The sequence below is a fragment of the Curcuma longa genome, unplaced genomic scaffold (assembly GCF_044706935.1).
Source record: "Curcuma longa cultivar G26 ecotype Majalengka, Jawa Barat unplaced genomic scaffold, ITB_CL_G26_1.1 contig_9503, whole genome shotgun sequence".
Lineage (NCBI taxonomy): Eukaryota > Viridiplantae > Streptophyta > Magnoliopsida > Zingiberales > Zingiberaceae > Curcuma > Curcuma longa.
This window is the reverse complement of record NW_027435470.1, coordinates 6,392-21,150: the sequence shown is the minus strand read 5'-3', so window position 1 is coordinate 21,150 and position 14,759 is coordinate 6,392. Positions and strand designations below refer to the sequence as shown.

General features: G+C 37.8%; 1 protein-coding gene and 1 pseudogene across 1 annotated transcript; both read right to left on the bottom strand.

Moving 5' to 3' along the window:
• Window positions 1-732: 732 nt before the first annotated feature.
• LOC141819591 (endochitinase EP3-like) lies at window positions 733-1,880 on the bottom strand. The gene is made up of 2 exons (XM_074706842.1): window positions 1,384-1,880; window positions 733-1,301 (listed from the first exon to the last, which is right to left on the bottom strand). The coding sequence occupies exons 1-2, from the start codon at window positions 1,853-1,855 to the stop codon at window positions 889-891; spliced, it is 885 nt and encodes a 294-aa protein (XP_074562943.1). The 5' UTR covers window positions 1,856-1,880; the 3' UTR covers window positions 733-888.
• Window positions 1,881-8,606: 6,726 nt separating this feature from the next.
• LOC141819590 (uncharacterized) lies at window positions 8,607-14,033 on the bottom strand (annotated as a pseudogene).
• Between the last annotated feature and the right edge of the window lie 726 nt (window positions 14,034-14,759).

Genomic DNA, 14,759 nt, shown 5'->3' with positions numbered 1-14,759 from the left:
TATATATATAGTAGTAATAATGAATTAATGTTATTAGGGGTGTGGCCTCCTCCAACCCACTCGATAAATCCTCTCTTGCTCTCAATTTTACTTACTCAATTGGATTGTAAATGAGTCAAGTCGAGCCAAGTTTTATATTGCTCACACGAGTTTGATAAGGTAAATAAGTCAAGCTGAGTCAAATCTAAAATGAATCAACTCATTGAAATAGTTGTTCAAATTTGACTTAGTTTCTTTTTTATAAATAACTTGGCTTGAGTTTGATTCATTTATATATTATCGAACTTTCAATTCAAACTTATTTGATTGTTTAAAATTTTTATATTTGTTTAATTAATTATTGAGCTTGATAATAAAAGCTTATTTATTTATTTTGAAATCTTCTTTGTATATTTTATTATGTTGATAAAAATTTTAATAATCACCATAGTTCATAAATTTTATTTGTGAGTATTATTCCAACTTTATTTATGAATATTATTTATAAATATATTCATGATTTTTATCCATAAATATTAATGAACTGAATATAAATATATTTAATTAATTTGATTAATTATTAAAATTTATTTATTTAATTAAATTAATTTACATATATTAAATAAATATAAATAAATTTTTATTTATGTTGAATATCAAATTTGTTCGTGAACTTTTTATATTTGATTCATTTCTCGACTTACGCGCAACCCATGGAATCAACTTGGCCCATCTCACACCACTCAAATCAGCTTAATCCACTTTGAAGAACATTTAGTGCTTTGAGAGAACAGTACATGTGGGCCTACGCTATTGCCTGCTACAAGATCTTGTAGCCAAAGCCTTTTATTATTGATTACTGGATCTGTGCCCAATCATTTATTCCAATCGTTTGCAGTCATCAAGGTCTCAACAAGTGAGGTTATTCCCAGGGTCAACCCCAAACTGGCTGCAGTAATCCCTGTAGTAGCCGACCCGAGCGTTGACGGCCGCCGTATTGCCGCCGTCGCACTCGATGCGGCCGTTGATCGCGCGGATGGTGGAGCCGAATCCTTCTCCGGAGGTGATGCGGGAGTGGCAGTTGTTCATCCAGTACCATAGGGCGGCCCTGAAGGAGATGACGACGTCGTTGGCCACCGTTTCCGGTGCGCCGAGGCCGTCGAAGCCGATCGCCTGCCCAGCGGCGCCGTAGTTGTAGTTCCAGGTCAGTTGGAGGGGACCGCGGCCATAGTAGTTGCGGCCGGAGACGCACGGCCAATCAGTGCGGGTCGTGTCGCAGTAGTCTTGCGATGCGCCATTGATCTCTTCGATGTAGCAGAAATCTGTAGATCATATCATCCAGAAATAAGAAAATCTAAATAAAATTAGTTTAGTTTTTTCTTTCCAAATTTGGCAAACACTGACGTCCAGTCTCATGAGTGACGTGGGCGAAGAAAGCGGCGATCTCGCGCCGGGCGTCATCGGCAGATCCGGTGCGGCCGAAGTCGGGGTAGTAGCCGGCAGCGGTCAGAAAAGCGTCGCGCGAATAAAATCCCCTGCCGGCGCAGCCGCTGTCGGCCTGGTTAATGATGCCGTCGAAGAAGCTCTGCGTCACGATGTCGGCGACCGAGCCGCCGTTGTTCGGCGAGGAGTAACAGGGACCCGCCTGGCATCCGTCGCCGCAGTAGTCGGCGCCGGTGCCGCAGTAGCCGAATCTGCTGCAGCAGAGGTCGGACGAGCAGCCGCAGTTTTGGGCAGCGGCGGCCGCGATTCCGGTGAAGAGGAGGCACACGATCAGCAACGGCGTTTGAGCCATTGGTCTGTTTACTAGGAGGGGAAGAGGTGGAAGAGGAGACGATGCAATTGAATGGAGAAGACAGTGGAATTTATAGAGCATTGGAGGTGGATGGGGACCTCTCCCGTTCTCTAAGAGTCCTTCTGCCACAAGTAATTGATGACAAAAGTTTCTACTTGAATTATATAAAATATTTGCTTCTAGAGAACTATTTTTCAAATGCTCAAGTTTCTCGGAAATTTCAAAAAGAACTATTTGATTTAATACTTTTTAGATATTCTACAGATATTTATCAGTTTAAATTTTAGTTGAATTATAAGCAAAAAAAAACAAAAAAAGGAAAAAAATTCACTAGATCTTAAAGAAGATAAGAGAAGATCTGTTGCGTGATGGAAATTTTCGTCATCTGAGTCCTTGAGGACTTCTGGACTCATTTCACTTGTTTAATTTGGTCAAAAGGAAATGAGAGAAAAATGAGACACGGAAATAATATATATTTGCTAGGGTATCACTCTGCCAAAACTCCTCCTATCTCTAATCATTTATTTGACGGTGACTTTAAATTGTAACAAACATATGAGACGAGCATAATCACTTTTTATTATAATAGGGTAACACTCAGCCCATATATACATTGGACTTGTTTACTAAGGAAGATAGAGACATTAAAAGTAAATAAATAAATTATTTAATTTAAAAATAGGAAAATTTGACAATCTTTCAAGATTTTTTTTCAATAAAAGGTGAAATTTATCATCCTAATAGTCTCACACGATCGATCCTATGATCATCTATGAGAGGTAAATCAAAAAGTTACAGATTGCTATTACAGAGGAAGACATTGTCTCGACTTCGTCAAAATTCGATCCTTTATCCACTTCAAAAAATTTATTCCATAGTAATCAACTCAGTCATATTGGAGGCAACCTTTTGAGACTCAATACTATGAACACTGGGCAAGTGAGAAGATCAACTACTATTACATTGTAAATATTATATTAAATATTAAGAAATTAAATTATAAAACTTTATATATATTTTAAAAATTTTCATTAAATAGAATAAGTTCAAAGAAAATAAAGAATAAATTTGATCGAGAATTACAAAATAATATGAAAATCTATAAGAAAACATAATTGATTTTGTCCCAAAGTCGATTCAGTTAAAAATATTTAGTTTAAATCAATTGTAATACATATTATCAGTTAAAAATATATAGATGAAAAAAAATATAGTCAGTTCAAATCATATTATCTTTCCAATATTACAAATCAAAAATATACTCAACTTTGGTCCAATGATATTATCATTAATTATTTTTTCAAATATAAATTTAAAATTTTTAAACTAATTTATCATCATATATCTCTTCAGCATTTCATCATCATCATATATCTTTTTTTTTTTTGATGAAGGTAAAAATATATATCATCAAAATAGCACAGGTGTACAAGGTGACACCAATGACACTAGCTCATATCATGTCTGACAAACTGTCAGATCTGAGTAAGTGTCATGGTCAAAACATGTAAGTGCTCTCATGTGAACCAAGAATATCATAATCACTCATACTCTATCTATCTGTCTATCATGCAGGTGCCTCAGTCATGGCGGCCAAATATGTCTCGCCTCCCTCCTATCACGTGTCCGCTCCTACTGTCATAGCCGCCAGCACCTCTCCAGTACCAGCTCAGCAGTAGCACGTCTCCAGTATCAACTCTGTAGCTACCTCCTGTCGTACCTGCCAGCCATGGGCGGAGCTAAGGGGGGGCGCCTGGGGGTGGTCGCCCCCCCCCTGCCAGGTGACAAATGTTGGAGGATAATGTAGGACAAACATAAATTATCACATAAGTTGTGTAAGTTATCTGGAAGTTTGGTGGTTCTGAGTGATTTACTCGGAAACATGTAATGCTCATTTTGCACTTAGTCCACAAGTTGCATGGAGCCGATAAATTGGAGTTGATATTTTGGAGGTTGCCAAACAAAGAAACTTATCCCAAACTAATCTTCTGTAAAAGAATATAATCGTCCTCCGTTTTTTTTTTTTGGTGCTGAAATGATGTCTAGGATTGATCAAATTCATCTGCGCACAGCATTGCACAAACCTTTCAATTTCTTTCACCAACTTTTGACAATTGAAACACTTGATATGGTGTTCAAAATAGACTAGCATTTTCAACGTCCAGGTGACACACGTTGGAGTTCTCATTTAAAATCTCTACACAGTCTATTTGAAATGTTTGATCCAGTTCTTCAAGTGTTGGAAGACATAGGAGAAGGAAAATGTTATGTATCATCAAGATCATCATCTAGAGGAGCTTGTGAGGTAATGATGTCTTTCGAGTTTATATTCATCTTGCATTTTATGATAGAATTATTGGGAAGAGCAGACGAGCTATGCAGATTGCTACAGCAGAAATCTCAAGATATCTTGAATGCTACTGAGTTAGTAACAAATACCAAAGAAAACCTTGAAAATTTTTGAGAAAAAGGTTGGAATGAGTTGTTAGAAAATGTGAAGAAATTCTGTGAGAAGCATGATGTGAATGCCCCTGACATGAATGATCGACGATTGTCGAGTAAAGGTCGTCCACGAAAGGCTGATTTAGTTACATTAGAGCATTATTATTGGGTTGAAATTTTTATTGGCACAATAGACATTATATTACAAGACATGAAGATATGATTCAATGAAGAGATGATGGAATTACTCAAACTCAGTTCAGCACTTCATCCGAAAAATGTCTATGAATCATTCGATATTCATGAAATTTGTCGATTAGCTGAAAAGTTCTATCTAGAAGATTTTACAAATCAAGAAAGAACGCGTTTGAGATATCAATTGGAGCTTTTTGAAATAGAAATTCAGAAAAATATGAACTTTAAGGATATCTCAACTATTTCTGAATTATGCCAGGTATGTTTTTTTATATAAAAAATAATATATTTTTTTATTGAAGGTTAGTCATTGCTAACTAATATGCACATAATTTTGTATCAGGTCTTATCGAAGACAAGAAAATCAAAAAGTTATTCTCTTCTTAACAAATTGATTCGACTTATTTTGACTTTACTAGTTTCTACTGCAACATCAGAGCATGCATTTTCTGCAATGAAAATTGTGAAGAATAGGTTGCGGAACAAAATGAAGATGATTTCTTATCAAGTTTTTTGATAATGTATATTGAGAAGGATATTGCTCGCAGTTTTGATGTCAATTCTGTCTTAGATGAATTTGAGTATATGAAAAAGCGAAGAGCGCAACTTAGATTGCGTTGAATGTAACTTATTTCTTAGTTAATTTAAATTTTATTTTATTAGTGTGACAATGCGATGTTAAAAAATGGCCCCCCCCTCGACAAAAATCCTGGCTTCGCCCCTACTGCCAGCACATCACCAAACCAGCACATCATATATCTCTCTTGATAGTATACATGATAGTCTTTCATATTCTTTTGTACTATAAAATAATTGAGTATTTTTTTAATACATAATCACTATTTAAAAATTTATGATGACCCATATAATAGTATTTTAAATATTTTTTAACCATCATAAATATGTCAATTTGTGGCTCATTGGTCATGCAAGTTGACCTTTAATACTCCATCTTGATAAGAGTGTGTAATTAGAAAAATTAGTTATTATCCATAGAATACATTATGCAATTGAAAATTTTATTTGGTTGATGCATCATATGTTTGTATGCCTATCTCCCACAAATCTTTTAAATCTTCAATAAGAACTTGTAAGTAGATATCAATGTTATCTCCTAGAGTAGATGGGGCAGGTATCAACCGTGATAACATAAAGTATGATTGTTTCATACACATGCATAGTGGAAGATTATATGACATTAAAATTGTTAGGACTCGTGCGAGTTAGAGGTGGATGAATAACTCCGATTGCTTCATGTCAATTTTGTGCTCATCGTTTGAATGCGTAGCAGAAAACTTGAATCAAACTCAATGTCAAAACATAACACACACAATCGCTAATTTAGGTGGTTTACTTGGTTCTTTGCCTCCCAATGTGACTATATCTAAGACCTAGTCCCAACGACTACCACCACTAACCTTCTCATTCTCGAATACCTTCTTGAGGTGGAAAAACCTCTTACAATATTTTCACAGCAAATACAAACGATATAAATATACAAATACAAATGAAAGTGGAAACAACTTTACAAGCAAAATATTTGCTTTGGATGTTTTCTCATTACAATTTGAATTGCCTCTTGATGGTGAGAAATAAAGCAACACTTTATTTTTAAACCCTCAAGAACCGACGTCTTCAATTTGCCTCAAAATCCTCTTTTATGAGCTATATATTGTTTGGGTTGATTTCTGCTTAGAATCAATTGCTAGCCTTCACCAATCAATTGCTGTGTTATAATTCGACTGTTGACATCTACAGAATGACTCTTTCCACGCAATTTGACCACCAACAATCGATTGCTAAGATACAACAATTGATTAATAGCCTCCAATCGAACTGACCAATTGATGTAGGTGTTTTGTATGGGAATTATTTATTTATATATTTTATTTCCCTTATTTGTTTTGTCACTTATATCCGTCAAACTTATTTATTTATTTTATTACCAAACTCATATTTACCGCTAATGTAGTATAGAGAGGTCCGGGTCGTCTCTCTTGGACTCAATGATCGAAAATTATTCTAGACATTTGGTGCCGAGTTTTATTATTGTAACTTATTCCTATTTACCTCAAATTGTCGTCGTCTAAATGAGCACACCAACTTAATTAATATCGAATCCCCTAACTAAAGTAGTATAGGGTAACTCGAGTCGTCTCCCAACGATTGTAGACGGTGTATGGTAATTCTAGTGGTTATTGTAATTGAGGATTTAGATTTTTCTTTTGGATTGGATGGGGGGGTTGTTGTCTTAAGTTCTAAATTCTAAACAATGGAAATAACACTAAGCATTAAGAACAAATTGCATTAACAAAGTAGAAAAAACGGCCGTGCCTCTGAGGCACGGCCTGGGCAAGGTGGCTCTTTAAGTATCCTACAAAAATACATCAAAAAATGTTAGATTCAACCCAAAATTTGTAGGAATAAGCAATATGGTCCAAAATAAGTTCCTACTCGCAATATGTGTTAATATTCAATAGTTACACAACGAGAGGGTCAAAATATCAAGTTTTAGAGCCAAAATAAACTATGAAAATGAGTGTTATCAATTCCCCCACACTTATTCTTGCACGTCTCGGGCAAGGAAAGAAAACAAACATCTCCCTAAGTAACTCATATCAATACTTCAAAGAAAGTAAAAGGTAGCTACTTAGGCTTATCAAGTTTTCATAGATCAAGGCATAAAGAGACCCAATTCATACACAAGTCAACAAGCATGGTGATTTCAAGCACATGATTAAACTAAAACTTGATGTAATCCTCACAAGGTATATGATGGTGGTGCTCTCACTCTCAATAGCATGTAAGTAACTGGAGTTTCCACTCAATGCAACTCATGATGTTTCACTACCATATGCTTGCATGTCTCCTACTCTCCACCACTATAAACATAAGTCTCCATGACTTCAAAGGCTTATCATATCCATGAAGAACAACTCATGTATATCACAATGAAGCACAAAGAAACAAGATATATGAAGAGGTGGTATGAATGTGGAAGAAAGAAGACATAAAACAATGAACTGTTATGATGTTAAACATGCCCATTAACAGTGCTTACAAGAAATCTACTTCCTTCTCCCTGAAAGATAACAACTCTCATCCTCTCCCTTGGATGCGCATCCAACTCACTAAACATCATCAAACACTCCACTTCTAGAAAAATTGCACATCATATCAATGATCTTATTTTTTTTTTTCAACAAAATTTCTCTTCAATGAAAATTTTTTTTCTTTTCATTTTTTTTTTGATTTTTTTTTTTTTCATTTTTTTTTGGAATGTTTTTTTTTTTTTTTTTTTTTTTTTTTTTTTTTTTTTTTCTTTTTTTTTCAATGTGAAGAGAATAAAAACCTATCTACAAATCATGATATGATGTGCTATCCATATAAGTCTCTCAACAACACTAATCAAATCTTTCTCAACAAAAATAAGGCTTCAAAGAAAATAAAGCATGGTTCAACCATGGTGATCAAGCACGGCTCATCATGCTATCAATTATATCTAGCCTCCAATTTTTTTTTTTTCTCACACTTTTTTTCAACTCCTCCCCCACACTTAAACTTTGAACTCCATCTTCTCCCCCACACTTAAAATTTGACCGTCTCGGGCAATAAATTAACAAGATAACAGTAAATCATTTCAGTCAAGGTATACCAAGAGGGTCACATATAGTAGGGAAAAAGAAATGCAACTAGCAATGAGGTAAAAGAAGAGAGCATTTACACAAAAAGAAGTTCTAGAGTTACCAAAAATGTAGAGTTTCAAAAGTGTAGACAAGATAGCCTTCATCATCATGTAGCCTATGATATTATGGCCTTGAAAAGAAGCATAGCAAGTTCTAGAGTTCCACAACATGAGTGCATATCACACAACAAGGAGAAAAATGGCTAAATCATCCTCACTAGGTGTATAAAGTCATCAAGTAAAGTCAATCAATTAGAATCCATCACCACACTAATGACCATATGCATAGGAAAGTATCTAAGCATGCCATAGAATCCAAAACATGATAATCAAACTTAGCTAACTTTCACATATCTTAAAGAATGGTATGAGCACTCAAGGAAAATGAAACCTAAATTCCTAACACTATGTGTAAATGAAAAACTATGTATCTTATTCACAAAAACATGTATGCAAACCAAACAAAACAACTAAAGCAAGAAAATAAAAAGAAGAACAAAAGAACTCCCCTCAAGTTGGGTAGATTGGGTTGTTGAGCTTTTCATGTTCCACCACCGTCTGCATAGCTCCTTCATGAAATTTCTTCAGACGGTGTCCATTCACTTTGAAGGTCCTTTCATTTGTCTTGTCCTGCAACTCAATCACTCCATAGGGAAAAATATTAACAATGTAGAAAGGACCGTCCCACTTAGATCTCAACTTACCTGGAAACCATTTGAGTCTAGAGTTGTATAATAAAACCTTGTCACCTACTTGAAACTCCTTCCGCAGTATGTGCTTGTCATGATATGCTTTGGCTTTCTCCTTATAAATTCGGGAGTTCTCATAGGCTTCAAGTCTCAATTCTTCCAATTCTTGTATCTGCAGTTTCCTCTCAACTTCCAGCTCGATCCATGTCCAGGTTGCATGACTTTAACTGCCCAGAATGCTTTGTGTGCTATCTCTACTGGTAAGTGACATGCCTTTCCAAACACAATCCTGAATGGTGACATCCCAATCGGTGTTTTGAAGGCGGTTCTGTAAGCCCATAAAGCATCCTCCAGTCTTTTGCTCCAATCTTTCCTGTCAGGTCTTACCATTTTTTCTAAGATCTGCTTAATCTCTCTATTTGACACTTCTGCTTGCCCATTTGTCTGAGGATGGTAGGCAGTAGCAACCTTATGCACAACTCCATATTTGTTAAGCAGCATCTTCATGTGTCTGTTGCAGAAGTGGGACCCTTGATCACTGATGATCGCCCTGGGCCACCCAAACCTGCAAAAGATGTTTGACCTGACAAAACTAACAACCACAGAAGCATCATCAGTCCTGGTGGGGATAGCCTCCACCCATTTGGAAACATAATCCACTGCCAATAAAATATATGTGAAACCATAAGAAACAGGAAATGGACCCATAAAATCAATCCCCCACACATCAAATATTTCACAAAATAACATAGACTGTTGGGGCATTTCATTCCTACGTCCAATACTCCCGACCTTTTGACACTGTTCACATGATCTAATAAACTCATGGGCATCACGAAACAGACTAGGCCAATATAATCCAGAATCTAAAACTTTCCTAGCTGTTCGTTGTGGTCCAAAATGTCCTCCACAAGATAAAGAATGACAAAATATGAGAACAGAATGAAACTCATCATCAGGAACACATCGTCGAATTACCTGGTCGCTACAGAACTTCCACAAGTAAGGTTCATCCCATACATAGTATTTAGCATCACATCTTAACTTATTAACCTGTGCTTGTGAGAAATTTGCAGGTATAACTTGTGCAACCACATAATTAACGATGTCGGCATACCATGGTAAATTCTCTTGCAATTTCAGAAGATGCTCATCTGGGAAGCAATCTGATATGGGTGTAGGCTCCCTGTCTTGCATGATTCTGCTCAAGTGATCAGCCACCAAGTTCTCCTTACCACTCCTATCGCGTATCTCAACGTCGAATTCTTGGAGTAGAAGCATCCATCTGATTAATCTGGGCTTTGCATCTGGCTTCTTTAAGAGGAACTTGAGAGCTGCATGATCTGAAAAGACAACCACATGAGAACACAATAAATATGAACGAAATTTATTCAATGCAAACACAATGGCTAGCAGTTCTTTTTCTGTGGTTGTGTAATTTGCTTGAGCAGGATCTAATGTCTTGGATGCATAATAGATAACATGTGATGCTCCATCAACTTTTTGAGCCAAAACTGCACCCACTGCAAAATTAGAAGCATCACACATTAATTCAAAAGGTAATGACCAATCAGGAGCACGAATAATAGGAGCTGAGATGAGGGCTTCCCTGAGTTGGTTGAAAGCATCCTTGCAATTTTCATCAAATCTGAATTCCACATCCTTCTGCAACAAGTGTGAGAGTGGAAGGGCTATAGCACTAAAATTTTTGATAAACCTCCTGTAGAAGCCTGCATGACCAAGGAAAGCTCGAATCTCCCGCACGCATGCGGGGTAAGATAAAGAAGAAATCACATCTATCTTAGCAGGATCTACCTCTATGCCCTTACTCGAAACAATATGACCTAAAACAATGCCATGTTCAACCATGAAATGACATTTTTCAAAGTTCAAAACTAGGTCCGTCTCAACACATCTTTGCAAAACATGAGAAAGACTATCTAAACATGCATCGAATGATGAGCCATACACAGTAAAATCATCCATAAATACCTCCATGCAATGCTCTACAAAATCTGAAAAAATGCTTACCATGCATCGCTGAAATGTACCTGGAGCGTTGCAGAGTCCGAATGGCATGCGTCTAAATGCAAATGTCCCGAAGGGGCATGTGAAGGTAGTCTTCTCTTGGTCCTCAGGTGCTATGCAAATCTGATAATATCCAGAATACCCATCTAGGAAGCAATAGTGAGTCTTTCCCGCCAACCTCTCCAACATCTGATCAATAAAAGGTAGTGGGAAATGATCTTTCCTTGTAGCTTGATTTAGCTTCCTGTAATCTATGCACACCCTCCATGAATTTTGAACTCTTGTGGAAATCACCTCATTATCCTTGCTTGCAATCACCGTCATCCCAGATTTCTTTGGCACAACCTGCACTGGGCTTACCCACTGACTATCTGAAATGGGATAAATGATACCTGCTTGCAACAGCTTCTGAATTTCTGTCTTCACCACTTCAGAAAGCAAGGGATTCAGTCTTCTTTGTGGTTGCCGCACTGGGTTCTTATCCTCCTCCAAGAAGATCCTATGCATACATAAGGAGGGACTGAGGCCAGGAATATCTGCAATGGTCCATCCTATGGCCTTCTGGTAATGCCTTAGCAGATTCAACAACCTTGTCTCCTGATCTGCCTCTAGGTTCTTGGCAATAATGACTGGTAACTCCTCCTCTTTCCCCAAGTAAGCATACTTCAAATGATCTGGTAGGGGTTTTAATTCCAGCTTCGGAGGTTGAACAAGAGATGGAAGCATTTTTTCAGGACCTGCTTCCAATACAGAAATCCCTACACAAGCATCAAGAATGTCATCAGGGATACAATAGGAATCATCTTCAGTTACCTCATCCATATCACTCCATGAGGTATCTGCATCACATTCCAACTCATCAAGAATATCAATGCCAAATAGTGAGTGATCTTCTTCGGGGTACCTCATTGCTTCAAGTATGTTGAATTGTACCACTGTGTCACCAAACTCCATAGTAAGTGTTCCTGCATGCACATCAATCTTCGTTCTTGCAGTCTTGAGGAATGGTCTCCCTAATATCAATGGAGACTGGCCTGAAGATGTATCTCCCTCCATATCAAGATGTATCTCCCTCCATATCAAGAATGTAGAAATCTGCTCCTTCACCTTCACTAAGACATCATTCAATGACACCTGCTGGATGAGCTAAGCTGCGGTTGGCTAATTGAATGATTACCCCAGTTGGTTGTAGTGGCCCAATACCCAGTGCTAAGAACACAGACTTAGGCATGACATTAATAGATGCACCAAGATCTAACATAGCATTTGAGAAGCTGCATTCTCCAATCACACAAGGTATGGTGAACACTCCTGGATCTTTACATTTTGGGGGCATTGCTTGAATCAGAGCTGATACATTCTTTCCCATACTCACCAGTTCATTACCTTTGAGCTTCCTCTTGTGAACACAAAGATCTTTCAGAAACTTAGCATATTTTGGGATGTGCTTGATAACCTTCAACAATGGGATGTTCACTTCCACCTTACTGAAGATATCCACTAGCTCTTGAAGATCTTGTGCCTTTTCTGTGTTTTTCTTAGGAAGTCCTGCTCTGTGGGGAAATGGAATTGACACTGGCACTTGTGGAGTTGAATCTGGTGGTGGTTCCTGCTCCATATCTTCCTCAGAAACTGTGACAGGTGACTGAGAAGTGGAAGATGTAGGAAGAATAGGATCTGGAACAGTCTTACCACTTCTGAGTGAAATAGCGCTCACATTCCCTCTAGGATTTGGAATGGACTGAGATGGTAATTGACTGGACCCTTGAGATTGGAGCTGACTGAGTGTAGTAGCCATCTGACTCATCTGTCTTTCTAAATTTTGAATGGCAGTGTCACTCCTCTGTTGTTGTTGTTGAAATTGTGCTTGTAATTGTGCTTGTTGTTTGTTGCTGTGAAAGAAGTTGTTGCATCATGTCCTTCTTTGTGTGGAAGTCTCTGAGTGACTTGGTCCAGGTATAGGATTTGAATGTTGGACTTGTGGAGGCTTATACTGAACTGGGTTATTCTGGAATCCTGGGGGCCTCTGAAAGTTTGTTGCTGAAGGCTGGAATGGTTGTTGTTGTGGGAAGTTGGGTTGTTGTGCAAAATTATTTCCATACCGTAAATTTGGGTGATCTCTCCATCCCGGATTGTATGTAGATGACATTGGATTGTATTGTGGTCTTTGCTGCTGCTGATATGGAGGTCTGTTCTGGTACATATTTGCTGCTGCCACCTGGTCTGGGAAAGGAAATCCTTCCTCTGGTAGCAAAGTAGGACAAATATCAGTAGGATGTGCTGCACTAGCACATATGCCACAGACTCGTGCTGGTTGCACAGAAGGTGAAGTTGATTGCTGAGTCTGACTAATAGCCATCTGTCTTAACAATGTTTCAATCCCATCCAAACGATTCTCTATCCGGGGCTGCTGCTCAGTAACAGAAGCTTGAATCTCCTGCACACTCTTGGTTACCAAAGACCGACTCCCAAATTGTTGATAATTAGCTGCCATAGTCTCAATGAGTTCTCGGGCTTGTGATGGTGTCTTGTTGACAAGTGCTCCTCCACTAGCAGCATCGATCATATTTCTGTCCATGGGAAGTAATCCCTCATAGAAATACTGAATCAATAGCTGCTCACTGATTTGATGCTGGGGGCAACTTGCACAAAGTCTCTTAAAACGCTCCCAGTACTCATACAATGTTTCTCCAGTCATCTGTTGAACACCGCATATGCTTTTTCTGATTGCCGCCGTCCTTGATGCAGGGAAAAATTTTTCCAAGAATATTCTACTCATATCATTCCAACTGGTAATAGAGCCTGGGGGAAGGTAGTAATACCAATCTTTAGCCCTATCTGTCAATGAAAATGGAAATGCCCTGAGCTTGATGTCGTCCTCTGATATGGTTTGAGGCTTCATTGTTGAGCACACCACATGGAATTCTTGCAAGTGTCTATTTGGATCTTCACCAGCTAATCCATGAAACTTCGGCAATAGATGAATTATCCCCGATCTAAGTTCGAAGTCCGCTTCAAGTTCAGGATACTGAATGCAAGAGGGATGGTAAGCTACATCTGGTACTGCCAATTCTCTGAGAGTTCTGTTGTTGCCATTGTTGTTGTTGTTGTTTTCCATGTTGTTAATCACTGGATTCCTCTGAGCTCTCTGTAATGTATGAAATGTCCTATCAATCTCGGGATCGTATTCAAGTAATGGCTCCCTAGATGCTCTGGTCATGCACTGTAGTTTCACCTGAAAACAAGCAAGCAAACAAGACAACTAGGTGTAGAAACAGTATATAACGATCTCAAGTATAGAAAGGAATTGAAGTGCCAAATAATTTTTTTTTTAATTTTTGATTTTGTGACCACCACAACAATAAAAGTAGATGAAAATGAAATTGAGAAAATGAAAAGTAAATTTTTGCAAAAATGAAAAAGTGGTCAAAATGAAGGAATTTTTTCAAAAATGGGTTTATTTCACGGCCAAAGGCGGTGAGTATTGTTCCCTAGCAAGCAAAGTTCAAAGCAAAAACAATCTAGAACTACCTAAACACCGCTACCAATCCCCGGCAACGGCGCCAAAAATTGATGCGTGGCTCAAATCGTCGTCTAAATGAGCACGTCAATTTAATTAATACCGAATCCCCTAACTAAAGTAGTATAGGGCAACTCGAGTCGTCTCCCAACGATTGTAGACGGTGTGTGGTAATTCTAGTGGTTATTACAATTGGGGATTTGGATTTTTCTCTTTTTGGTTTGGATGGGGGGGTTGTTGTCTTAAGTTCTAATTCTAAACAATGGAAAGAACACTAAGTATCAAGAACAAATTGCATTAATGAAGTAAAGAGTGCAACAAGTAAATAAGTGCATGAACAAAGAAACAAGCAAGAGAAATCTAAGGACAAACAACATTCAAAACTGTAAGGGGAATTTTAACAAACACTTGATATGCCAAAAGTCT